Source organism: Falco biarmicus, chromosome 4 (genome assembly GCF_023638135.1).
Source record: "Falco biarmicus isolate bFalBia1 chromosome 4, bFalBia1.pri, whole genome shotgun sequence".
NCBI lineage: Eukaryota > Metazoa > Chordata > Aves > Falconiformes > Falconidae > Falco > Falco biarmicus.
Window position 1 is genome coordinate 104,860,907 of NC_079291.1, and position 27,455 is coordinate 104,888,361.

Sequence of the window (27,455 nt, forward strand, 5' to 3'; positions counted from 1 at the left end):
GTGAGACCTGTGTGACTAAATACTGGGCTAGCAACTAGAGCTGGACCACCCTGGGCCTGGGGTGTCAGCTGCTGGAGTAAACAAGAGGGTCTCCGTGTCAGTAGTTAAAGGTGCCATAGGTCTTGGGAGAACCTCTACAAGTCTCAGACTTTGCCTGTGGAGCCTGCGCCTGTGAGATAAGCGTGTGAGTGTACGTGTCTCCTAGCAAGCAGCAAGCTGGAATAGACAGTGAGTAGGGTACCCGTGGAGCAGATTAGAGGACCTGGGATCTGGGCAGGCTATTGAGCAGAGGGGCTGTGCCAGTACTTGTGGCTTCTTTGAGTGTTCACGTGCTTGTGACTCTAGAGCGTTGTTTGTGTGCCTTCACTAGCAAACTTCAGTCTTAACCAGCTAAAAAGCAGGATGGGAACTTGGCTGTCTGTACTTATGTTTTACGCGAGTCCTACACGTAGGTGCTGTTGAAGGCAGCACCTTGTCTGGGGCAGTCTGTGTCGCTGTGTCCACTGCCCTGGGACAGAGACCCATGCTGGGCTCCAGCAGCTCAGCAGGGGGAATTCATGGACCTAGAGCAGCTGGAGGCAGTCGATTCTTACAACATTCCTTAACAGCTTCTTACAACCGGAATACTGGAGAAACACACCGTTTCCTTAGGATAAGGGCTGGTTTACTCCAGTATCCACCATACTCTGTTCCCAGGCAGACTTGACAGAATCTGCCAAAGAGATGTCCCCAAGGAGGTGACTGAGAAGGGCAGTTTGGACTCGGACAAATAGAAAACAATAGCTGTCTGTGCATGCACTCTTAGGCCACTGTAAAAACGCAGTATATGTTATATATACCTCCTCCATTGATGTTTAAGCCAATCCCTTTCGCTTCACAGCTGGCACAGGCCCAGAATGTACAAATGATTCATGCTCACCTGCCAAGCATTTTCCCAGCACATTCTGCAGTTCTGTGATGTTCTGTAATCGAGTCAAAACCTTCCCCTTCATCTCAGCATCCTGTTGCTGGCAGAAGGCATTTACGACCTAGAAATACAAAACAAATCACTGACTTATTGAGATTTGTACCCACTTTACTATGACTTCTTTTCTGAATAACATTCTCAAGTCCTGAATAAGCACACAACACAGCACAAGTAGCCTGTGTGACCACATCCAGACTGCATGAACAAAGTTCTTCAGAAGCCCATGAGAACGTGGACATCATTGGTGCAATTTACAAAGCAACAGCAACACCTACAGATCAGATATTAACTGAAGAAGAAAAGTTAGCAGACAGCACATTGTCAGGTTCTGTGCTGCTTATGGTTCTGGAGACTCCTTGGCACTTCCCAGGTCTGTCAGAAGAGACACAGTCCTGGGAGAAAAGCAGAAACAAGGAGGACTGGGGATGTGGAATTACACCAACTCCCAGCTCTGGAGCTGGATTGCACCAACTCTGACATAGCTCATGTTATCAGAATAACCCCAGCAGGGAACATTCCCACTGACCATCAGTTAGCAAATAGATGGTCCAAATCTGCTTGAAGGCACTGCATTTAACCCTTCTGTAAGCTCACAGAGGTACACAACAAATGAACAATCACAACCAAGTTTGCAAGGGACCTGTGGAAGCCTCTAGTCCAACACCCTGCTCAAAGCAGTATCAACTAAACAGGTTGCTTAAAGCCTTTTCTAGTGGAGCACTGAGCATCTCCAAGAAAAGCAATCCCACAGCTTCTCTGGATTTGGAAACACAATCTTTCTGTTAGGTAACAGAAGACCATAGTGGAAGACCACAATATCCCCTCCGCTCTGCCCTTCCCTCTCCAGGCTGAACAACCTCTGCTCTCCCAGCCTCCCCTCGTACACCATGTTCCCCAGCCCCTCATCAGGCTGGTGGCTTCCACTGGACTCACCCAGAATGACAATGGGAGCCCCAGCCTGGGCACAGTGCTGCAGGCAGAGCCTCGGACATGCCAAGCAGAAGGCAGCAATCAATGCCCTTGACTCCCCTGCTCTCCAGCACGGTGAGACTGACCTTTCTTTCTGATGCTCCCTTCCTAGTTTAGACACATATTACCTCACAGTTTTTAGACACATATTTGGGGTTCCCAGCATCCTCGCTGCAACAGCAAAACCATTTTTGTACACCAAAATGTGCCAGTGTGTATAAAGTACAGCTGAGCAGGAGGTGGAAAACTCGTATCAGCAAGGCAGTCCTTAAAATCTCTGACCAAGAAAGCAGAGTTGCTGCTAACAGCAGTATAATGGATAAATGATAATGAAGAGAAGAACATGAAGAGAGATCACCAGGACCCTACTGGAGAAGGTTTCTAAGCAGCAAGACTCTCCTTCAACAATTGCACCCCTGAAGCCTAAGGTTAGTGTTTGTAAGTGCTTCTCCTCAGTGCCACTCCAGAACCTGCAGACAAGGCTTTACTCACCTCACGAAACCAGTTGAGAGCATAGAACAGGAGTGAGCATAGAAATTCCCGTTCCTGCGTGGATAGAGTCTCCAGCTTCCCTTCAACCTCCAGGTCAGTTAGGTACAGGGGGCAACCTGGGACAGAACAGGAAGAGAACATGTTGGACTGTGTTTGCTACCCATCCTTTGGTCTTTGCACGGACGAAGTCTCTTAGCAAAGCCTTTATCAGTTCCAATGGCTATTTGGAGTAAGCCCTGTCAGTCAGTCCATCCCCAGACAAGGCAACTGTCTCCCCTGCCTCCCTTCTACTTTGTGGGCTACAGAGCACCTCAGCCTCCTTCACAAACTGCACAATTCTTCCAACAACTGCAGGAAGCCTTCACAGATCTGGAATAGGAACAAGGCAGCCAGACTAAAAAAAATGTTCATTTCCCATACCTAACAAGGCATCAATCTCCTCCAGGCTTCCACTGTTTTGCTCTCCAGTGTAGAGCCTCAGCAATCGGAAACAGGGTGACAGACACATCGGTGACACTACCCTGGAGGGAGGGGAAAAATTAAATTGAGTGGGTCCTATGGTTTATATACCTCCAGAATGCCCACCACTTTTCCATCATGTCTTATGTCCTCCCCATGCCATGCTGCCTCTGCTTTCTCTTTTGCTTCTTGTAAGTCCCAGTGACACAGAGCAGAAATGTACCATTATGGTTAAATAAATAGGTGAGCACTAGTTTTCTGGAAAAGCATATAAGGGCAGAAAAATGGCCATAATGAAGAAAAATGTGATAAGATTTATTTCTTGTATAAATCAAAGTTAAATAATTCAGAAGGAATTATAAGAAATCATGCAAAACACCACTGCAAGCAGTGAAGAAACCTCCCTGAATGTTTTGTAGCATTCCACTGCTCACATTCTGAGTGAGGAAAATAAACATTTTTCTATAGATGCATGTAAAGTAGTTACAATGAATTTTACTCTATAGCGATCATGTCTTTTTTTTTAGGCACAACTAAAATATCAACAAGAGCTTATGACAATAAATTACACAGGATATGAAGGTGCCAGTTAAAAAAAAGCTTTTTATTCTTTGTAACTTTGATGCCTTACTGTTTAATCAGACTTTTTTATTTCTTACATGTTTCCTGTTCCATTTTCCAAAGACAAAGCCATTATTTCTCAGTCAAATTTCACTTGCAGCAGCGTGTTTGAGGTTTAGCTCTGTTGCACAGTCTGTGTTGTCCAAGTACAACTGAAGGTGAGAAAAATTGTGTACTGTTCACACACACACTAAGTCCTTAGTGACTCTCTATTTGAGAATCATTGCTCAAAATATGAATTTTGCCACCTCAAAGCTGCCTATCTATCTCAATATGGCATTCAATATTACCACAACACTGGAAGAAAGAGCTACGATTTTCATATGACAGATGGGAAACAAGGCAGATGCAGCATGATTTACCCAAGATCACCTAAACAGCCTGAGCCAAAACAGACCACCAGGTCCCAACCAGCTAATGCCTCTAGACCTGTCCGGGTATGTCTAACAGCAAGAGAAGGAAAAGAACACTGGAAACTGGTAAATTCTCTGACCAGCTCCTTATGAGGCACTTTGGCAGGCAGGACTGACAGCAGTGAAGCGCACCAAATGGAAACAATTCCTTTACCTTCACAGTCATCCTACAGTTAAGTGTGAAAGTTACCTTTTACTTTGGCTACTCTTTCCACCGGTGACCCTGCCAAGCTCACTCTGCGACACCAATGGTAAGAGGTTAATAGCAATTGCTCCCTGACTTTCATCTTCATCCAGATTATATAAGGACTTCACTGGGAACAAGAACGAACTGCAAGGACAGACAGACAAGCTCTTACTGACAAACTCAGTTCTCAGGGACAGAAACATTACTAATACTTAGCCTGTGATTAGCCTACCCATCCACCGTGGGGCTCAGATCAACCACAAAGTCACTAGGAAAATCCTCCACCAAATTCTTCCCAAACTCCTCCTATAAAGGAAGGAAAAAAACCTGCTCAGCAAAGGGGCTCAGTGAAGAAAGTTTCAACAGCAGCAGTGCAAAAAAGCAGAAGATAAAGCCAAGAAAAATTATCCTGGAACAGTCACAGCAATGAAGCCCATTCCCTGCAAGGAGGGCCAAGACCTGCCTTTAGAGACAAAGCCAGGAAGCATTGCTAAGCATGCACAACCAATTTCTTCCCTGCTCTTTGGGTGTGTGCTCGTCTAAAAGTTCCACAGTGATGCAGAGAGGTAGAGCAGCTGGCTGGAAGAGGAAAGGAGCCATGGGAGATTCTCTGTTCTAAGAGCTGATAATCAGAATGAAATGGCTACAAAGTGCTGGCAAAGTTTTTATTTCACACAACGTGTGCCACATACTTCACATGCTTTACATTGTTAGAAACAATTAAGGGAGAAATAAAGTAACTGAGGTGACAGCATTTGGACAAACAATGAAAAGACCCCCAAAAATCTGCACAAAATTTGCGGGAAGAACCTTAGCTTGCTTTTACATTTCAGTCTTGCAAGGAAAAAGGAGAAATTCTCCTTCCTCTGCTTTTTCTCCTTGGAGCACTCAGCTGGACCTCGGGAGACTGGCATTTCTAGCACTAGGCACAGAGCTGTCTGGAGTGTCTGCCAGCACTTCACAGCTCCTTAGTCACCTTCCCTCCTCTGCTCTGTAACCAGCAGGTGGGAAGAGCACTTGTGCCACAAGGAGTGATCAATTCCACAAATGCCTCCAATGCTCTCCTGGGCCCCAAGATGGCTCGCTATCCTCCTGGCTGGCACAGCCCACAGGCAAAAAGAGCTCCCAGCAAGTAGAAAAAGCTGTCCAGTGGCCTTCACAAACCTCTTCTTATTACCATAAATACCATTTGTTTGTTTATTTATTTACTACTATAAATGACTGTGGCTCTTCCAAGTCCTTAGGCACCAGATAGCCTTAATAGTCTGACCAGAAGCCAAATTCAACACTAAGTTTAAAGTTCTTTCAGATTCTACTTTTTTCTATGCATCTTAAAAGCATGCTCTGAAATGTCATTTAATTTTCTTTAAAAGATTTCCCTGTTGTCATGTAAAAGTTCACATAAAGGAAGTTGTTAAAGCACGATGAGGAATCTGCCGCAATCAAAGAAAGCTGAGAGGGCTGAAAGAGGATTTTGTATATGATCAATCTCTTACAGGACCTGAAGCATGACTAGGGGGAAAAAAAACAAAACAAAAGAAAAAAAGAAAAAAAAGAAAAATTGTTCTTAAACTAGACTGAAAACCTCACATCAACTCTGTCCTGCCAACAACCAAACATGTTTCTGAAGAATTCACTTAAGTGATTAAATTCAAACTACTCTGCAACATACCAGGAGCTTCAAGTCCAAATTCCCCTTCTGCTTCTCAATCAAACTGGCAAATTCATCATAGTAGAGAGCCAAGACCTCTGGTGTTTGCTCACAGCAGAAGCCCACAAGGTCCAGCAAAGTAGAAAGCTGAAACGAGAGCAAAATCTACAGGAACAGGTAAGGTAAACAGATCCAACTCAAGCTTCCACCTTGAGTCCCTTTTACACTAATTTGCTCTGAGGCATATCCAAAGCTTCACCTCTAGGGTAACAGCCCACAGTGACTGCTCTTGCAAAGACCCAGTTCTATGAGGAACATGGGTCTTTTAAGGTCCTGGCCCAGCTCCATGATGAAATAACACAAAAAAAGTCTGCCCAAGACCACCCTTAAATAGAGCGCTAGCCTAGAAGAAGGTTCTTCAACAGGAATTAAGGAAAACTGCCCAGGCTAGGCCAGCCCTCTACAGCAGAAGCACTTTCTCTAGGTGGCCTGAAAGGCACTGCTGCCAAGCTGAGAGGAAGGTGAAGGCTGCCTTTGGCTCAGTGAATCAGATCGCTCTGTTTCTTTCCTTTGTGTTTGAAATAACATCTGGATAGAAGACTTTCACTAGATGGTTGCAGTACTGCTTGTCCTGGACTAGCAGCAGGCAAGACCAGCAGGTGCTATCTTTATACAGAACTTTGTTTCTCCAGAACCATTTTCAATAGATCTTTGGCTCTGCGGTTAATGTACAAGAATCCCAGGCTCAGTAAAGATAACTCCAAGACACACATACTACTTCAGTTAAGACTGTGTTGCCAGTTACACCTCCTTGCTGACCATGTCCTCCCTCTCTCCCACACTGCCCCATTCTTGGCACTCACCTGCCCATCACGCTCGCTGTTCAGCTCTGGTCTCTCCAATGAACTGCCGCCTCCTTCAGTTCTGAAAGCGATTGATAGCCTTGCTTTTGTGGCACAACACTTAAGAGGTGGCAAAACCCATCATACACAGAAGGTTCTCTCTCCAGAAATTGGAGAATTATACATGAGAAAGATGAGGTTTGGAACACTATTAGGAAAAGACCTGCTGACGTTTGGGACCTTCAGGACAAGACTCAATGTCTTCTTCAGGGATACGCTTTTTCTAACCTGTTGAAACCTAAGCCCTCTAGTCATCCACTCTTCCAAAGCCACAGAGCCTCACCTTATCATAATCATAATATCTGTAGTTGTACATTAGGACAGCTACTCAAAATTCCTGCTGCTTACTTGCAGGGTTCAGAAAGGTACTTTTTCCTCTGATAATTTGGCTTTCAAGTCTGTCTCCTTCAATCTTTTTCTGAAGAAACCAGACAAGATGCCAGTAAGATATACAATGATCCATGATGCAAAGATACTTCTCAAGTGCCAGCAGACAGATTTTCCCCATGCATTTGGGTCAGACTTGAATGGGAAGGAATTTCTCTACAGGTCAAACAAATTCCCTGGGGATTTACTTCTTTTTGCAAGGCACGGAACATGCTCCACCTGCTGGGATCATCTGTGTGCACTTTACCCTGCTAACTCTCTGCCACCAAAGGTGCCTTGATGCACAGATGACCCCAAAGGCTCTTGAGGGTGTTTTTCTCCCCCTGTAATTCTTATGCTAGAATTTTCCAAATCTCCTCTTGATATAACTATATATTAGCATACCCTGCTTAGACTTGAACCAGTGCCTAAAGCAAGTCTGTGCTATGGGAGCAACCACAATGCAGTCCACTGACTTACAGCCCGGAGCCAAGATGGGCTTTTCTCTTCATGTGATAAACAGCAAAAGCATTTTATTAAGAAGTGCAAAATCAGCAAGCTAACTAATGCTTCCCTACATCAGTCAAATCTTTATTTTCCAAGTGCTTTAATCTTTGCCACAGCTCTTATCAGGAGTTTGCCTGATTTATGGCTGCTGTTTATAAATCATTTATATAGTACACTGAAAATTGTCTTGCCAATGCCCAGCACAGCCATAACGACTTTTCTGCTTACTTCTCTTTTAGATTTCCCTGTATTCAAACACGGGGCACATAAGGCCTAGTGTCGGAAGCTGATCTGCAGTCAGTCCACCCCAGTGTTCAAATTTTTTTCTGAGCAGTAAGCGCTGCTGATGCTAGTCAAAGCATCCATGAATAGGCGTTAACAAGAAATTTGGGATGCCTTTGAGAGCAGCAGCAGGCAAGCAGTATTAAACAGGTTGTAACACCAAACACTGCAGCCTGCAGAAAAGAGTTTTAAGTTCTTGAATTTGACCAAGATGTGCATGGGCTCAAAGGCAGCGCCCCCCTTTCTTTGTTCTACTCCAGGTTTGGTCTGAACCAAAAGCATATTAAATTCGTCTTTGCTACATTTTCTCTCACCTTTTTAATGCCACGCTGCCTATCATGGTAACAGCACCAATAACCCCCATCTGTTTGTGGTTGGGAACTGTACTGGAGAGCCATTTCCTGATCACCATGTGCATATCATCCTAAAAAGAGACACAGAACATGTTATCACAAAGGTACTTGTGCGCATCACTCACAGTTCTATTGGCGTCTTCACTTAATGTCACCTCCAAAGGCTGCAGGGGGACAGCTTATTGGGATTACAGCTTTGCAGAAGGCGTGCACATTCTGCAATTTCCTTTATTACGAAAATACAACTCCAGGTAAGGCTGCAAACAGCATTAAAAGTGACCGGCTTTGACTTTGCTCTAATTACTATACAGAACATGTAGTTGGTCCAGGTTTCACCTATAATTAATAGACCAATATATTAAAAAAAATAGCAGGTGGTCTTGGAGCTCTTCACCTACAAACAGCAGCTGCAGAGCTACCCCCTAAAACACTGTCAACTTCAGAGGTTGAGGGATGGAGCAGTTTTTGGTGAAGGTCCAAAGAGAGCTGTAGGTAACACCATACCGACACCTGGGATTAAGACATTTCTCACGCTGTCCCCCTCGTCCCCCGGGTGTGGGCATGCATGCCCTGCACAATTATAAAGGTTTCTTTGCAGCAGCTCTGTAAGCCCACAGCAGGTCTCAATGCAGCATGCTCTACTTCACAGCTGTGTCAGCAGCTCATCAGCTGCACTGCCCCAAAATGGGCACAGTTCTGTAGACTTCTGAAAGTCTGGACCACTAGTGGTAGACTAGGAGGTCTCCAGACACTGACAGCATAAGCATACTCAGTCACAGAAGCACGACGCTTCAGGGAAGTTGGGAGACCAGTCTTCTGGATGAGAAGTCTAATACTTGCTGAAGAAATCAAAGGCAAAGCACAGAAGAGTGTGGAGCAAATCAGCCGCAGGACTCCAAGCTGCACCTGCACTTGCTGACAAGAGGAATGCCAATTAAGAAAGCTGCCATTTTGAGGATGGAACAGCTGACCAGAGTGTCACATCTAAAACAAGCTGACCAGAGTGTCACATCTAAAACATGACAGCCAAAGCTAGAACAGGGCAATCACCAAGCTGTCCAGAACAGTGTCTCTGAGAAAGGAATATGTTCTGCTCGATCCCTTAAACTAATAAATTGTAGGCGAAAAAAAGACAGAAAACTTAGCTGAGCAGACAATCACGGCAAAGGGCTGCCAAGAGGTTCCTGACCAAAGCTAAGGGACAGCTCAACTTCCTGATATCTAAAAGTAGGTATCAGAAAGCAATTCATTTCAAAGCAGGGATGGAACAATGAATGCACTAAGCAGAAAACACGCTTATTTTAGCCAGTTAGCAACAGTCCTATTGCTAGTTTAAGCAGCGACCATGGCAGAAGAGCAGCATCCCTGTTATGAGGAGCAGCATTCTCAGACTGCAACAGGGCATGTGTGAGAACTCAAAAGCAGCTTCATAAAAGCAGCAAAGATCTTGCAGGTCACTGAAAAACATCACAGAATCAAAACAGCCCTGGTTACATTGATTCTTATTAACTCTCCCTACTGGTCCTGCAAAAGAGGTGGTTGAACCATACAGAGATCCTCAGGGATTGAAGCTGCATGAAAGCACAAGCCCTGACCAGAGAGAGGTCTTGAGACAGAGGAGATGAAGGCTTGAGTTATGCTACACAAACTACCAGTGCCAACAAGATCAAACTGGTAGCAAAGGACAAGTACACGGTTATACTACCTTTTCTTGACCTTCACTAGGCAAGATGCTTCTGGAATGACCTGTGCAATGCAAGGACAAATGCCTAATCTGCCTGTAGAGATTCTCGTATCCAAGAGACATCAATTTTATAAGTCCAGTTAAGAGAAGTCAAAGAGGAAGTTGGTTCCCTGGATACTGATTTATTTGGTGATCTACCCCTGCAGTCTTTGCTATCACTGCAGAAAGTCAAACTGCCAACCTTGGTTCCCCACAGTTACAAACTCTCAGCTCAGAATAAATTCTAGAGCTTACACTCCTCCTCTTCTTTTTGCAATTTATGAGGGTGACAGGCAGAACACTTCTTCCTGATGGTTAGTCGTTCAGGGGTGCAAAGTCACCCTGTGTGTTGCCAAGGCAATTTTCACAAGTTGCATGTAAGAAAGACTTGGGGTGGGAGGCAGGGAAATCACTGAGGAAAGTAGTTCAGAAAGGAGCTAAAACTGCTGTGCAGCCAGAAATTTTGGCAGTGAAGAGCTTCATCTTCACAGGGTGAGTGAGAAGACCTGAAATGACTACAGACATGCTGTTTTACATGCCACAGACCAATCAGTAACAGTGGGAAAGCAGTTTTCCTTTATAGTCTCCAGCTAGCATGTGCAAACATAACCACTACTAGAAACTATGTAGAGACTCAAAGTCTAATTAGTCTATTAGCAAATAGTCCTAATTTCTAAGAGCTGAGCTTTATGAACAGGAAATTTTAAACCCAGACATCTCCACTGTGAAATAAATGTCTGAGATATTTCTTTATCTGATCACTGGTCAGAAATCCAGACAAAGGTATCTGATAACGCCACTATTATGCTGCAACCGAGTCACAAAAGGTATCCCGCATAAAATTAATATAAATTTAGACAGACCAGGTTCGATAACTTCTCATGTTTAAACTAGAGGCACAAAAGGTGTGAAGCCTACCACTTCACAGCAGAGTCCTCTGTTCTGTGCAGTTCAATTCCTCTAACTTGAGTGTGTTGTCTCATGTACAAACATTAAGCAGCTGAACAGAGATGAATGTTATTGGTGAAGAAGTTGAATTATACTTTCTGAATGCTTCCAAGTGATGGAGAAACAAAGCTCGACAAAGAGGCTGCTGAATTTACACTTTCGCAAGTTCTCAAGGCTTAGCTAGACAAAGCCACAGTAAATCTGATATTATGTTGTTGACAGTCCCCCTTCAACTGGGAGGTTAGATTAGGGACTGCCATTGGGCACCACATTTCTAACAGCTCCACCTTTCTTAGACATGCAAGACAAGAGGACCTTTCTGGAGAAGATGTAAGGTATGCAGTCACTGTGATAAGCCCTTGCTATACCGGGTGGAAAGCCTGGAGCCACAAGATGGCTTGCAGCCACTTAAGGAGAAGAGAATTTTAAACTGAAGGACAGCCTGACATCAATCACTGTTCATAGATGAGGCCATTATTTGCACCACAAACTCTGGAAGTTAACCTAGCAAAAAGGACCAAGGCACAGCCTGAACTCCTTTCTGTTGTGTCTCTGCTTACCTGAATATAGCTTCCTTCTTGCCTCTGGCTGAATGCCAGCATGCTGAGAATGTAGAAAAGCTTCCGGATCTGGCATGGATTCAGTTTCTGTGTAGAGTCTAAAATGGTCTGCAAGACAGAAGCCATAAACTAGCTCAGATGTATCAAGAATCCCTTTCCATATTCCCAAAAATACATCACTTGTCAGCCACAGGGAAGACAATTAACTTCATCTTTTTTGTACATGCAGGAAAAAGTTACATTCAAATTAAATAATCATAAATGCACAACTATAGCTCTGACCTTAATTATGGCAGTTAATTTTATCAGAGGCTGAATGGAAAGAAAAATCTGGCTACTGTAAGCATTTTGGAAGTGCTCCAATTATATTTAGTGACAGCTGTTTATGTCCTATCACAGGTTAGGTCACAGGATTCAAAGTATTTGACAAAATGAATGTTATGGGATTTTCACTAATATTTCCATTCCAAGCCCTGTAACAGTCAAGATGTTAACAATCTAGGGGTTGAATTTTCTGTGCTGGCTGGCATCCTCAGGATATTTCATCTTCCAGTGCTTCGGTGAAAAACAATCCAGCTGTTTCCCGGAGCCACACTAACTTCCCTACCACTGTTGCTTCCAGTATTTTTCTCCTACTATTGGCCAACTTCAAGCAGGAATTGGAATGAAGCATCAAGTTTGACATGATTAGATAACCATTTTTGCAACCCTAAAGAAAATCCACCCAGTTTTAAGGTTAAAAAATAGCTGTCTCGGGAGATGATTTGTGCTAAGATCTTCATGTTATCTCTGTGCTGGAGAGGCTCCAGCACAGCATCAGGTATGCCAGGCATCTGCAGATCTTTTTACAGGTAACACTCCTGAGATGCACGTCAAACACTGTATACTGCCAGACCCTGAGGGGTGGCCAGAGCATTGATTAACTTGCTTCACATACAAGCTTTGGTAATGCATCAACGATCATCCCATAGAAACCATAATCTCTAAGTGATCTGCCAGCACAAGAACATGCAGACAAGGTCGGAGGAAGGTCAGCAGGTCTTAGTGGGCTGCTGTGAGCAAGTACTCCCCACTGCACTTCTGACAACACATTTAATTTTGAGTAGGGGTTCTAGGTTGTCTCTTTTGAGGACTACTTTCAGCACTGAGTCCTTATCACATCTTCCCTCTGCCAGGAGGGAAGTGAGTCCTGTTTTCTTCGTTATACCCATCAAATGTGTGACAGATTGCATTGCAAATTCTTGTGGCAGATCTTAACATCTTTAGCATATTTTAAGCAAGTAAATTACATGTAACAATCAATCAGACAAACAGCAAATTGTATATAGCTTTCCCACAGTGTGTACTTAAGACTACAGAATCACTGACACCAAGGAGACACCAAAAAACAGAGGGTAGGGGGAATACCCGTACTCTTCAAGGGCTCTTAAAATACAGGGTGTCCTTAGGCTACAAATCACCACAGATTGGAGAGTGTTCAAGGAAAGTATTGTTACAGGCTTGCCTTGCTGCTTTGCTCTTCCCTCAGTCTCCACTTTTACTACTTTTGGAAGCAGGCAGCTGGACCTGCTTCCAAAAAAATTTTTTTTTTCTCCCCATTGAGTACTTTCTTCTTTTAAATTTTAGGACAGAAGTCTCCTCCCATCCCTGCCAGTTTTGTTTTAGGATTCAAATACTCTACTGTCACTCTTCCAATGTGGTAAGAACAGGCAGTTCACAAAGGGGGCAGGCTTTTGCCAAGCATTTGAAATAGCTGACATTAATAGACAGCACTTCCCTTCCATTGTAGGTGTCATTCCATACCTGCAATTCAAGCATTCTCTGGCTACAGGGAAGGGTAACTTTTTTTTTTCTCTCTATCTCAACTTCCCCTGTCAAAAAAAACACATAGTCTGTCTTACAGCTCATGTTTTCATAGCTGATCCTTTTCACTTCCGACCACTGCATTTCTCAAGACAGATAGCTTTACAGTTACAAGCTGTTCCAACACCTCTGTTTCTGAAAAGTACTGACCATTCTGGATCTGAGGCAAAGTGGTATAAGGGCCCTGAAATACAACATGCCCCCAGAAATATACATACCTTCACAAAGGTGGCATAACGCATCAGCAGGGATGTGTGCAGCATCACTAGATCAGTGAGCACATCCAGAGAAATGTCCAGTTCTGTCTCATTTCCACTGCACACATGAGTCACCAAAGCAGTCACAACCTCCTAAGGAAGAAGCCCCCAGAGAAACCATTGTGAAATACCAAAGGAAAAATATCTGCCCTGTTCAGCTCACAGGGAATATGTTGATCAAGTACAAATAATCACCCCAAAACTCAACCATTTTATTAACCATATTATTCTAAATTCCTTCTCAGTTTGTTCTTTAATTCCAGATATCCACAATATTGACTTTCTCCTTGAGCCTCAATTTTATTCAGATCTAAAAGCTCCCATGATTCCATAAAGCTGTTCTTCACCAAATTTTTCCTGCCTGCTTGCTAACACTACTGCAGTTTCTGCTCTTTGCTGTCAACACATAAAACAATAAAAATCTATTCTGTTTTCTTAGGCACACAGTCCTGTTTTCTTAGGTGCACAGAACACTGCACCATAGCTGGGAAGACTTTGCGTCTAACTTCAGCACTTCCAGTGTCTTCACGATCTTTATCAACAACAGTTCAAAACTGACATTTTTGTTTCAGAATTATCTTTATGGCCTTAGTTCAGACAAATTCTGGACAGGGATCTCTCTCCATCCCATCCACTGTCTGAGCTCTGGGTCCTTCCTAATTGCTAATACAGCCATCCTCTTTTGAAATTCTTAACATCTCAAAGTATTGCTAGATTCACTAGCTTGTTGCAGATGACATCATATGCCTTCGTATCTCAGCTTTTTCTCAGTTGCTTTTTTGTCTGTTTGTTAAGTTTGCTGTAGTAAGTAATACAGATTCAACGCTGTAAACAGTCTTAATCATAAACATACTGTGCCCCAAAAAAGTGCAAATACATTCAAAAGCTTGTGCAGAGCTGCCTTCAATCCTCAAATCTCCCGAGGTCAGCGTGTCTGCAGAAACTCCTACTCAGAGCTGAAAGTCTAGTCTGTTGTTATTACTTCAGAATATGCAGCAAGAGTTCAAGTCGGTCAAAGCTCCAAGGGAAATCCGTGTAAACTTTTCCACCATAGTAAGTTATCCAAAGAAAGGGAAAATTCAAACTATAACAATGGCTTTTTAAAACAGAGGATGTTCTAAGCGACTAGATAAGACAGAACAGGAATATGGATTGAAGAACAAATCTCCTTTGTGACGGTGGGGGCCAGTCCTGACTTCCTGGCTAGATCTGAGTCAAGGTGTTTGCTTTCTGAATTGCAGCAAATCCAGCAGTCCCCTCTGCTCCATGAGTACTTCTTGTTCTGTCACTTCCGAGGTCTGCCTGTTTGCTCCCTGCTCCTCCCAGCAGCCTCTGTGCTTAAATCATTTGCTACCAGAGCCTTGCTGTGATTGCTCCAGTCTTCTGCTTGGCCTACTCTACAGCACAGACCTCTCTCCAAAGGCATCCAACTGCCTGAAATCCTCTCCCCTGAAAGGATCACGACATACATTCTAGAACACAGTGCAAACACAAAACAGATGCCACCCATCACACTATACCTGCTGGCAGTAAGAGTCAAAGGCTGCAAAAGCTTGTTTGTACATGCAGCTGCCAAAGGAGACTACGGCTGGGTGTGCAGAGTGCAGAAACGTCTGAGCAAGTGCTAGGATTGAAGGGAAGAATTCTTTGATAACCTGAAATACAGACATCACAAAAGAGGAGATTATTGCTGCTTCTTTTCAACACACCCAGCTCTCTAAATAAAGTGTGCAGTACAGCTCGTCTTGAAAGCTTTGTCTAGTTTACTAGGTGCTTTTCTGCCTCCTGACTGTCCTCTCTTGCACAAATGGGCAACAAGAACAGGTAAGGCACACCAGAATGGGTTTCTTCAGTCTTCACACAAAGGATTTACAGTCTGGTTAAGAAGCCAACCTGCAAAGCTGCAGAGCTTAGAGCAGCATGACCCTTATAGGTGACACCAGGAAAGTTACATTACAGCAATGTACCACTAAATATAAGCCCAAAGACAGACACACTGTTGGCCTTACTTTAACAGGACTCTGCTACCTCAAGATACTCAGAAAGTTAACTTTTCAAGTTAACTTAATCACACAGAGCACCTTTGAACAACAAGCTCTTATTCACATGGAAAGTGGCCTAATTTAGCTTAACTTACTCTGAAAGGGAGTTAAACTAAAACTGAATTAAACCCACTTATACTCAGAATAAAATGTGCCTACTTAAAGCATTATTATAGTTCAATTAATTTAAAATTTATAACTCTGCGTTTATCTGCCCTCTAACTCTAACAAGCAGCACTATGTAATTTTTCATGGATCTTTTCAGCTTTCTCATAGTGAATGGTAATTTACATTACATTCCAAACATAATGCCCAACACATATATTTAGACCTAGAAAACACTGCACTTGAAAAATGGTGCATGTAAACATAGGAACTTTTAATAATACTGTGGGAGACCACAGCATGCCTGAACACAGTGGATGGAGATCTTGGGCTAGACCACATCCCTTCAGCTGAGAGGCTCTGCACCAAAATAAAGCCCATTTAATTCTGAGGAAAGCTCATGTCTAAAAAAACCCCGTGTGACACAACAGAGGACACGTGCCTTGGGACACTGAGCTGGAACCAAAAATCAAAAACCAGAAGTAGATGTACATAACTGGAACAGTATGTGTAATGCAGCACAGGGCTAAATCATCATCTGACAAGATCTTGGAGAGATAACAGAAAAGGGATTCCCAAAGCAGAATCAGTACTGACCACTGAATGATTCTGGAAGGCATTCTGCATCAGCTGTTCTGGCATGCAGCCCAGTTGGATTTTACTCTTCAGTACTTTCTCAGTTTGCTTCCTGTTCTTTGTGTTTGTAGAATGGATTAGCAGCAAAACTATCAGATCCAGAACCTTTTAGAGGAAATAACCACCAGTCATTATTCTGACAATACATTAAACAATCCAGGCAACTACACACTTTGAAATCAAAAGCTCAAAAAGCCCCAACAGCCACAACTGTAGAAAAACCTTCTTAGTCCAACAGGACAGAATTAAAGCAGGATAACTCTGTCCCTTGACATTTAGAAGGGATGCACCAAGAGTTACAAAGAAAATGGATGGCCATTATACTAGGAACCAGTCAAATACCAAAAGAAACACCCATGCAACATCACTGGCAGTTTCTGCTCCGGCTAGAAAAATCTCTTCATCTACAACCATGAAGAAAGCCCTTGAGAACACCAGCAGAAGACGACACTCCCAGAGACAAGCGCAGAGTCAGAAGTATTACCTTATGGTCAGATACAGACGTGCTGTTCTCAATAGCCTAAGAGCAAAAACACCAAGAAAGCTGTTATGCTAGAGTACAATGCCATATGCCAAAACCAAATCAAAAAAATGTAGACACCAAAAGAAATATTGCTCACAGATTTCTCTCCTTTATGACAGGACAGCTATCAAAGCCAGCAAACTACATCTTGCAAACGGCAGGGAACCCAGAAGGCGCTCAAAAAGACAGCATGAAAATTTGACAAGGATGTTCTCAAATAACATCAGGCTTGAAAAAGGAAATAAGGTACTGAGCAATGAAAGGCTGAAAACAAGAAACAGTCTCATGGTTTTCACTGAAATACAATTTAAAGATAAATTTAGCCCCAAACCAGCCAATACTGATTTCTAGCTGGACATTTTCAAGTACCTGAAGGCTTCATACAGCTCAGTCTCAATATATAGGCATACATTTTTGCTCTCTTGCAGATGGGAAAAGAAATCTAAGACTATTTTTTCCAAAACACTCTCGAAAACATGCAGAGCCAGGTTTATCCTGCACTTCAAGATCTGGGGACTGTACAGAGGAGCCAGTGGGCACTAGCAAGTACTGTGCAATTGGTAACTGAAGAAGAAAGACTCTGACAAAGCACTGCTAATCTGGAACACAGAATGAAATCTGTACTGGTAAAACGACAGGCTAACAGTTGTCTCAATGTCACTGTTGATTACAAGAAAGGCTCAGGCTCAACCTAGGAGTCCAATTAAATAAGGAAACAAGGACTGAAGCATGTAGCTTACCTTAATCCATGACTCAGAGACATCTTTCTGAAATCTCACAGCTAACTTGATCACATCAAAAAGTAGCTTCACACAATTCTGGCTGGTGGTTACTTGGCTCATGGAAGAACTGCAAATGATCAGAAAGGAGGAGACTCAGTCATTGTAAATGCTGTAGTAAAAGGAACAAGGCAGCCTAGCAGTCACAGCAGTTCCTGAAAGCAGCCGTTCTCTAGAGGGAATGCTCTGGCAAGGATAGGGAGTTTCAGAAGAGAGTGGAAGCAAAGGTTGCAGAATCAATCAAAAATGTACTGGAGGGAACTTAAAAACAGATGAACTGGCAGCAACATTATTATAAATGAAGTTGCTTACCCCCATGTAGCCATGGATGCAGATGGCTCAAAAGGAACTATACATGTGACAGGGGAAGCCATCTGGGCAAGGATGGACAAATACATTATATTAACACCAAGCAGGAAGGAACAAAGGTGTCTGCACCTTCATGCAGGATAAATTAGGCTCATGTATGCAACTCTGTGCTAGAGAGACCAGATAAAGAAAAGCTGAAATTCCCTTGTCCCATCTTACCCTTGAAGAATCATGTAAATCTGTTCAAGTACCTGGCCTGGACTTGGCTTTTAAGCTTCTTCTGGGAACCTAGGATCTGCAGAGGCAGAACACATGATGACAGATCCAAGTTCTTACGAAGATCAGAAATCACCTGTAAAATACAAATCCTTGTACAAATCACTATGACACAAGGGAGGAACAGAAAAAGCTGAGGAAAAGAAAACACAATCTCCCAGAATAATCCTAAAATTACAAATCAAAAACTCATGTATTTTTAAAGATTCATAAGCATTTAACTATGATCAAACTTTTTTAAAAAAAAACTTAGGAAATGAACCAGCAACACACTGCTCTTCACCTGTCAAGTCATGACATCGCAGATGCATGCAGAAAGCATGAAAGGATTTCTTAAGAGTTACTCAGTGAAATTCCCACCTGTATCTGCTGTATGCTGATGTGAGCTAGTTTTATCCTGTTTAGCAGCTGAGCAAGATATATGACAGTCACAGGAATTCTGGGGCATGTGAGTTTACCAATCTGACTACTGCCAAATCGCAGTATATCAGCAGACCGGCTTGCCTGTAACAGGCAGGCTGTTTTCACAGTGGTCTCCCAGAAAGATTTGGGCAGATCACAATCCTCATGTCTTACACTGAGGCTTCCTCAAAGTATGAAAAAACCCCGATGTTCAATAGTTCAGTAAGGCTGGCTTGACAAAATACAATCTGGTTCATTTCAAAAGTATTTTGAGTATTTTTTCTTAGATAAAGCAAATTCAAACATTGTGTGGAAGATGTGAAGAACCTTACATCTCAGAATGAAAACAGTCCTCAAACAGAATTACCCTTGCAAGAATCTTTCCAAAATATGAACTCAGTCTCAGTGGAGAAAACAAGAAGAGAATTACCAAGTTGCAGTCCCATGCCTGTTGGACACTTCTGGAACTTAAAGCCCTTAAAAGGTATGTACAACACATGATTCTTAGATAAAATTCAGAGGCATAAAGTTGCCACCTAACTACAGCTTTTAAGTCTAAGGGTTTAGCTCAAGACAATTCGACTGCTTTCAGTTCTTTAAGATGTTTACACCAAAAAAAAAAAAAAAGATATTCTAAAAACAAATGAGAAAAATCTACAATAGCCAGCAGAAATGAGGAGGTTTCAATTCTCAGGCCTGAAGGCATAACTAAATCCATGTCAAAGGACAGATATACTACATGTGCTTTGATTCTTGGCAATATTAGAAATTTCACTTGAAAACATTTGTGTAAAGCAATTGCTCTCTGTTAAAACACACACTGGATTAGACAACTTCTTGGGTTTTAGTATAGCAAAAAATACTGTACCTCTACTGCGTCTGCTGCCTTGACATTATGGAGGATGAATTTTACTACTACAGGCAAATCTTCCAGTTTTACAGAAGGCACAATGGTCATGGCAGACTGCCGCACCTGAGGAGGAAGCAATACTGGATCAGCTGCAAGACTACAGTTCACAGAAAGAGTTAAGTAAGTGGGAAGGAATCTTTGGAGGATTATAGTCCAGACTTCTGCTCAGAACAAGAATATTGTCAGTATTAGATCAGACTCGCCTTGGCTTTGCTGAGTCTTGAAGATATCCAAGGATGGAGGAAACCCCCAAGCCCCGCCACCTCTCTGATAATTTATGTCAGTGCTGCAGACCCTAACTCATTTTTGCAAAATGTCCAACCTGAACCTCCTAGGCTGTAATTTGTGGCTGTCACTCCTTATCATTTCAGTTGGCATTGCTGTGAAGAGCTCGGTTCCATCATTTTTTAACTGGCTTTCAAAAGGGAAAAGCACAGTGTAGCCTGGACTACACAAAATCGTTCATGAACTAAAATGAACCCATTTTATTCTATCCATAAGAAGCCTAACTGCAAGAAGTGCAACAATCCAGCATGTCCAGAAGACATAAGGCATAAGGCTCTTCTCCTTCATCAGCATTCTGCAGAGAAAAACTATGATTATGCATTTACTTAATCACCAGTCTGCTTTTACTTAGAATATAGCAGTCTAGTCTGGTCACTATACTTCCAAAACAGAAATTGTGACAATAAGCAGGTTTAAGACAGACAGTAAAAATTTACTGCAGCACAACAAAGTGCTTTTGCATTTGCTAGAACAGCTGGTTTGAAATTTCTGAATGCATACTGTAACAGCCAGAAAAGTTCTCTCTGCTCCTCACTGAACCCCTCATGCATGTTTCCAGAAACAGTTTTAGCTTCTCCAAATCCTTTTCAATTTTGGCGAGCTAAGGACTTTTGAAGGCCTATAAGAGTCAGATTTAGCAAAATACTTCGAATGACCAACAGCTGTAGCTTTCATGTGGCTCAGCAGGGGCTAGGCTCTGCTCAGCTGCTCAGTAAAAGCTCTTACCTCAGCCAGAAGGCCTGCATCAAGATCCAGACGAGAAAGCGCATCCAAGATTGGAACTGTTAGACGTCTGCCCTGTTTTAGTAAGCAGCTGATACAGAAGAAAAAAAAAATAAGAGAACCTCTTAACAGAACCATGAATGGATCTTTAGTAAATTGTATGATTCCAGCAGTTTTCGTGGTCACTGCAAAAAAATCCCTGAAACTTCCAACAACATATCCCTAGATTAGCTGTCTATAGTAATATCCAAGTGACTGATCACAGTCTGATGCAGCAAAAGTAATGAGTATGTACTTAACTAGATTCTACCTGTGCTGTCTCCAGGTAGTCAAAGGTTTAACAATTTGTTAGATAAAAGCACTTTTGGAGCATTCAGACCTCTCCAAGAGCGTAACAGCACAAATGAAATGTCCTAAGCAAGTGCTAGCTGCCGCTGAATGTTACTGTTAACAGAAACAGACTGTTGTCCCACTATTTGTCAGTCCTGGTGCAACCTGCATCAATGCATGATGTCCTTTCCTGCTAAGTGCAAGGGTGAAAAAAGCCACCAATCAAAAACCCCAACAGAATCATCTGTACCTAAGCTCTCTGGCAACCTCACTTTGCTGGGAATCCTCCAGGATCTCAGGTAAACTGGTGATAATATCATGCTGGATTGGAACTGGAGAGACACTAACCATCTGTATTAACTTCTTGACCAGATCCTGCAGACAAGAGGAACACTTGTAAGATGCGTGAGTCTCACTGTGAGCAAGCAGTTCATTAGCATGGCAATATTACACATGTAAGGTCACTCAGTAAGTCATCTGTCTGGATTTATGTCAACTGTCCCTTAACTTCCTGTTGAAATCATGAATCATAGCACAGACTTTTATGGAACAATGGTATTTTACCAGTAGGATAGGATATAACTATCTTGGTGAACAAAGAAAACTGGGGAACACAACAGCAAGCTTCTCAGTGTTTAGTGTAACATCGTGATTTAGTTAATTCTGAGACCCTCTAGTAACAGCCCTCCAGTACAAAGTAACCCACAGAGACTGACTGGCTTAGTGAAAGAAGGAAAAGAACCACCAAAGCAGGAACAGAGATTTCATCCCCAGATGCTTGCAAGTACGTAGTATCTCTTGTTAAAATTTAACAGGAGGGGATTATAACTTCCTGCCAACAACAGCTTTAACATGGGATCACCCATGTGAATGAATACATACGTAGATACAAATGTATGAAAAAGAAGACTTCGAGCAAGGGAAGAAAAACAGTAGAAGGGGATGTTCAGAAGTCACTGAAAGCAATCGTAATAAACCAGAGAGAATTAAGTCTGTCCTTCAGCATGTGAATATGAAGACAAGATCAGTTCTCATGAGCATAATAATTGATCTCATCCCACCTGAGAGGCATTCCAGAAGTTGACTGGAAAAAGCATACATGTGACTGCACCATCAGTACCCACCTGGCTGTCAAGAAGCCCATCAAGCCATTTAAATTGATTGACAATGAGCCGGGGAAAATTTGTTCCAAAGGTGCCCACGCTAAAACAGCAGAAAGCGAAACACAGATCAGTCAGACAGACAGACTCAAAAGCTTCGCTGCTGTTCAGCGAGACCACGAGATGCAATTCAAAGTAACCAACTATCAAAGCCATATTATGAAAATATCATTAACACCCTTACAGATTTTAGCAGCATCTAGGAAGAAACCTACTTGCTACGCAAACAAAGCAGGGTTACTATCAGCCTGTTTCAATATACCACCAAGAACAACATCCTAAGTTATAGTACAAAAAGCAAAACATACATGACACTTCAGATCTCCTGTGCTACCTACCTTAAGAGTGACTAGACTAGCTTAGCCTAAATCTCCTTTGAGCCCAGTATCCCTGTCCTCAACTGTAGTCAGATGCTTTGGGGCAAGTTTTGGGTAACAGGGCATTCACAGAGCACTCTTGTCAGTTTCTATTCAGTTTCCAACAATAAGCAGTTTATCAAATCTCCAAGGCAGAAGCCGGTACCCACTCCATGTCTGCTATCCAGCAGTACATCTATACTCCATTAATATCCCTAAGGCTTTAGAAAAAAAAAACAACAGAAACCCAAACAAATAAACCCACAACTCTGTGTAACTTCTAACCTCTACATTCTCCAACACTGAATTTGACAGGGTAATTAAGCATAATCTGAAAAAGTACTTCTGGGGTTTTTCGTTTGCTGCCTTGCATAGTTAGAAACAACGGTTAAAGCTTCCTCAATTACCTTCTCTAAATCTTTCTTGCTGTTATAGACATCTATCGTCGCTCTGCCAGTCACCTCCTTTGAAGGCAGACAGAATTCTATTTCATTTAAAATATTCTTCCCCTCTTCCATAAAAATTGTTCTACTATATTTTTGTGACAGCCTGACCAGAAGCGCATGCAACATTCAAAATGTGATTGTACCATGTAGTTACAGTGACATGATATTATCCATTTTGCTCCCAGTTCCTTCCCTGATATTCTGTTGGCTGCTTTGTCTACTGCTAAGCATGGAACTGATACTAAAAATAAGAAACAAAAAGAAGCACCCACACAAGATACCTTTCCTCAAACAAAACACTGAGTTTGTCATTGTGTTTAAATAATCAGGATTATTTTTAGTCTAATTTTCTAAGAAAACAAGGTTTATGGAGCTGTACTGTCTAAGATGTCCCCCCTCTTCTGTAACTTCTGGTCACACTGGTCTGTGAGCACATACGTATTAATAAGCTGGCTGTTGCCAAATCACATGGATAAACCAAGCTCCCCCCACCCCTCCTACAGCGAGTCAATAAATTGAACGTCCTCTGTCCAGACAATGACTAAACCTGCAGAGGTCTGATACGTCCATGCTTTTACAACAGGGGAGAAATTGGTCAGTCAGTACAGCTATGGTTACAGACTGGCCATAATGAATGTCGTTTCTTGTCCCATAATTAAACAAACCAAAAACCAGCAGGCAGTCGCAGAAAAAACCTCTATTGTTCTTCACAATTAGGTTTAGATTAGAATATGCTGGAAATTGTTACCATAAATTGTTACCTTACTTTACAATTCCCTTTTCACTTACAAACATGCTGAACAACCCAGATCTTCGTGGGACCTTGCTCCTTTTACTGCAAAATGGACCACTTAGTTCTTTTTTTCACCTCCCCACAATTTTTAACTGGTCATTAATACATAAAAAAAGTCTTGTTACAACTTCATAGGAGACAAGTGTAACATCATCCATTTTTAAGACTTCCTAAAGGGTTCACAGCACAATTAACAGCTTATCACTTTTACATCCAAGATCTTTTAGAATTCTTGGGTGAAAACAATTCAGTCCCTGTGACTTCTTTGTGTTAAGCACACCCCTAACAACATTTCAGTCTGAGACAATTTCTCAGACTCAACCCTGTACAGCATTTGTATTCTGCTTGATATTCAGCACTGAAACAAATACTGTATCAGGGACAGCCTCAGCTTCTTTCTGTCGCTTGACCTGCTCCACTGACTGTAACAAGCATCAAGGCAATGGAAAAAGAGCTTAAGTGTTCAAGTCTTGCCTGTGTTGCACTTCAAGATCTCTCACTCTGCTTCGATGTCCTATATTCAAAAACCAACCAATCCTTTTTCTGTTTGTCTTGTTTGAACACTGCTTGCATCTAGTAGCCTCCTAAAACTCTGCCATCTTTTTTTAAATAATGAGACACTCTGTAGTCCCTCTGCTGAAACTTGAACTTCCCAAGCTTGTGCCACTAGCTACGAAAAGCATTATCAGTCATGAGGTATGTCTACATCTCTTCTGCTTTATGCATCCAAAAGTTTAAAGTCATGGTACCTCACAGATAGTTTTACACACGTATGAAGAAAAAAACATCAGTGCAAAAATCCATTCAGGTAAATCTGAAGTAACAGTTAAAGTCAAACAGCTGGTGATTGTCCAAAAGAAGAAATTTCATTTCAGGGCAGAGAGAAGATGTTCTATACTCACATGTCAAAAAAGAATTCAGGGATCTTTTCCAACAACAGTGTTATGACAGCAGGCTAGAAGAAAGGCAAAAAGACAGTGTTAGGATGATTATTTATGGCTTGTGCTGTGGCACTGCCACCAAAACTGATCTTTCACAAAAGATGAAATATGCATAGATAATAAAATACTCAAAAGGACAAACAAAAATATCTCCTGTATAAGAAATCTCTTGCCTAATGCCAGAAAGGTGGCATACAGCCTGAAACCCACAAATGCCAAGAGGGGCATAAGCTATCCACAAAATCTAATAAAATCAGAGCATATAGGCAGGATGTACAATTCCTCTGGGCCAAACAAAGCTCTCTGTCTCAGACTGGCTGAGTTGCTTTTCACTGCACAGGAATCTAAAGCATCAACTTTAGGTAAGTTTGAAAACAGCGCCCACATGCTTTTGCCATTCCCTTTGCAGGTCCAATTCTTCCCCACTTTAATCCTGGCCCAAGCATCTCGACAGATTTTTAAACACTTCCAAGATTCAATTTCCTCCAGTAATGGAGTTTCAATCACCTCTCTAGCATACCTGTTCTAGCACTTAAAGAAAACATTGTCCACAGTGGAAGAGGTTCTATCCTATCAGAATTTCCTGTGGGTGACCTGAGCTGTCATGTCTCATCCTGCCCCTGTTCACCTTTGAGAAGAGTCTGGCTCTGTTTTCTCTACACCATGCAACTAGGTATTTTAAGACTACAAAATCTCCCCAAATCTTCTCTTCTTAAAAGTGATCAAACCCAGTTCCCTCTGTCTCTTCCTCTATGCCATAAGCTCCAGGCTGTGAGCATCTTTGTGTCCCTACAGAAACAACAAATTGGACACATTTCAGATGCACTCTCATCTGCCTCACAACCAGTTCTATTAATCCTCTAGTTCTGCAAGCAAAAGGATCCCTAAATAAATCAACATCACTGTACAGAGCAACTAAGGTGTCCACACCTGTAAGATCTTAATTCCGAGAAGCAGTTTTATGAGGCTTTCACAATATGAGTGCACCAGAGTCCTGCAAGATGAAAGATTACACCACAGTTGTAATAAAAACGTGTTAGAACAGGCTGTAACTCTTTCCATTTCTTGTTTGTTTTTTTTTTTTTTAAATCCACTTACAACAACTTATGGTAACCACAGATGCACAAAATCTTAAAACTGCCCTTCAGCTCTGAACGAGCTTACTCTACAAGACTAGGTGTGAACTGGAAATGCAGAAGTCTCTGTGATTACGTTGTATCTCCCGGAAAAAATCTCAAAACAGTTGATCTTGACCAGTCTTATCAAATATTTTTTCCCCAGTATTTGGTTCTTGCCATTAAATGCCAAGAGCCCAACACATACCACAGGCAGCTAGTAAATTCCTGGATGTACCACTTTAAACTTACTGCTGTTAAACAGCAATATATTACACCAACCACTTCAGCATAACAAACGAGTCTTGTTATGCATCAGCTGAAGGTATGGCCTTTCCCTCCACTCTGCTCCATGTTATGTGACATTTAACTAAACTAGAGACTGGCTCTGACTGAAGGGGAGGATAAAATACATTTTACCTGACCTTGACCCCTCTGTCCGTACAGGAGTGCACGGCAAGAGACAGTTCTTGAACTGGTTCCTGTCCTTGATGTGAGATTCCAAGCCACTGATGAATTGCTTCACAACCTGCAAAGCGGAGATGTTATCCACTTCCCAAAAAGGCGCCCCGATCAACTGGTGTCTTTCAGGACACTTTGTAAGCAGATGACAAGAACAGGGAAGAGCTAGCCAGAGAACTGCAGACGGACAGAAATCATGATGGAAGGAATGCCTGATAATAAACAAACTCTATTCAAAACCATTTCCAAAAGGAAACGCTGGTTGTTGTACAAAGTAACTCTAAAGCAACAGTCTCACATTTTACTTTGATTTACAAGGGCTTTGCCTTTCTTCCTGTTCAGCTGAGACAATAATATTTAATGCAACGAGAGCTGCACCCAAAAAACATCTGCAGTCAAATCACCAGCCTCAGGACTTTCCTCCTGGCCTTGTTGACTGGAGAGGAGCACCACATTGTGGCAGTTTTAATGCTGCCAGCCCCCAGCCAACACAAAACACAGCCAACACAGCTTCCACTAGAACGTTAAGCAAGTGATTTTTCTCCCTTAAGGGTCTTTGTCTATTGAGTAATATAGCCAACTAATTACTTTGACAGGACATGGCAGTGGAAGTGCAGAACTTCTGCTTGGAATTGTGAGAAACCAGTCTTGGAGCATGCACCCCAAGGCTGGTTCAACAGAGGCACAGGCTGGTCATCTTTTTCTGACTCTTCAGACATAACAGCTGAGAAGAGACAGACGTAGCACTGTCTCTTAGTATACATAGAAGGACTTGGTATACATAGAAGGACAATGGGACCAAGAGGTTGGAATAGCAACACTGAGAGAACTGGCAAAACTGGACCACAGAAATCCATGATAAGCTACTGTGTTATATACTTTTGTATGGGACTAGCAGGGACAGGCAATGCATTTCCATCTTTTGCTACACAGCAAACACTTTTAAAGCTGGCTCCTGCCAAAGCATACTCCATTACTTACACCTGGGTAAGTGGGGTGCTTCTCCAGGGCCAGGCAGAGCTTCTTCTGGAAAGCCATTTGATCTACAGCTAAGGAGAAAGTTTAAAAGAAAATAAAGGACCAGACACATTTTATCCATACAGCAGCTACACTAAGTACGAGTTCTCAAGCCCATCCACCAATACTTCTGCACTTGCTCTATTGAGAAGTCCAGTTAGCAAAAGCCTGAGTGGTATCACCACTTGTGCTTTCTCCAGTCTGGGCTGAGAGTAGCTAAAAGCATTAGAAAGGCCTAATAGTGAAAGGCAACTATGACATGTTTGTTTTCCTGTTTCAGAGCTCCTGCCTCTGTCACTTGATACTGTAATAACAGATGCAGTCC

At 42.3% G+C, this 27,455-nt stretch overlaps 1 protein-coding gene across 7 annotated transcripts in view; it reads right to left on the bottom strand.

The window, feature by feature from the left end:
- FANCD2 (FA complementation group D2) overlaps positions 1–27,455 on the bottom strand; it is a 53,459-nt gene that overhangs the window by 23,873 nt on the left and 2,131 nt on the right. For 4 of the 7 annotated variants that reach the window (XM_056334972.1, XM_056334971.1, XM_056334970.1 and 1 more), the window contains exons 4-26: positions 27,095–27,162; positions 26,077–26,180; positions 25,467–25,530; positions 24,498–24,550; positions 21,965–22,043; positions 21,091–21,215; positions 20,514–20,601; positions 19,461–19,565; positions 18,166–18,266; positions 17,567–17,675; positions 16,788–16,823; positions 16,265–16,408; positions 15,041–15,175; positions 13,482–13,613; positions 11,401–11,508; positions 8,131–8,240; positions 6,623–6,683; positions 5,781–5,924; positions 4,341–4,414; positions 4,112–4,252; positions 2,849–2,949; positions 2,429–2,544; positions 920–1,028 (exon numbers count right to left, since the gene is read on the bottom strand). In XM_056334972.1, coding sequence (XP_056190947.1) covers positions 920–1,028; positions 2,429–2,544; positions 2,849–2,949; positions 4,112–4,252; positions 4,341–4,414; positions 5,781–5,924; positions 6,623–6,683; positions 8,131–8,240; positions 11,401–11,508; positions 13,482–13,613; positions 15,041–15,175; positions 16,265–16,408; positions 16,788–16,823; positions 17,567–17,675; positions 18,166–18,266; positions 19,461–19,565; positions 20,514–20,601; positions 21,091–21,215; positions 21,965–22,043; positions 24,498–24,550; positions 25,467–25,530; positions 26,077–26,180; positions 27,095–27,162 — 2,307 coding nt within the window. The remainder of the gene's footprint in view (positions 1–919; positions 1,029–2,428; positions 2,545–2,848; positions 2,950–4,111; positions 4,253–4,340; positions 4,415–5,780; positions 5,925–6,622; positions 6,684–8,130; positions 8,241–11,400; positions 11,509–13,481; positions 13,614–15,040; positions 15,176–16,264; positions 16,409–16,787; positions 16,824–17,566; positions 17,676–18,165; positions 18,267–19,460; positions 19,566–20,513; positions 20,602–21,090; positions 21,216–21,964; positions 22,044–24,497; positions 24,551–25,466; positions 25,531–26,076; positions 26,181–27,094; positions 27,163–27,455) is intronic. The other 3 variants (XM_056334976.1, XM_056334974.1, XM_056334973.1) reach the window with 1 other exon arrangement.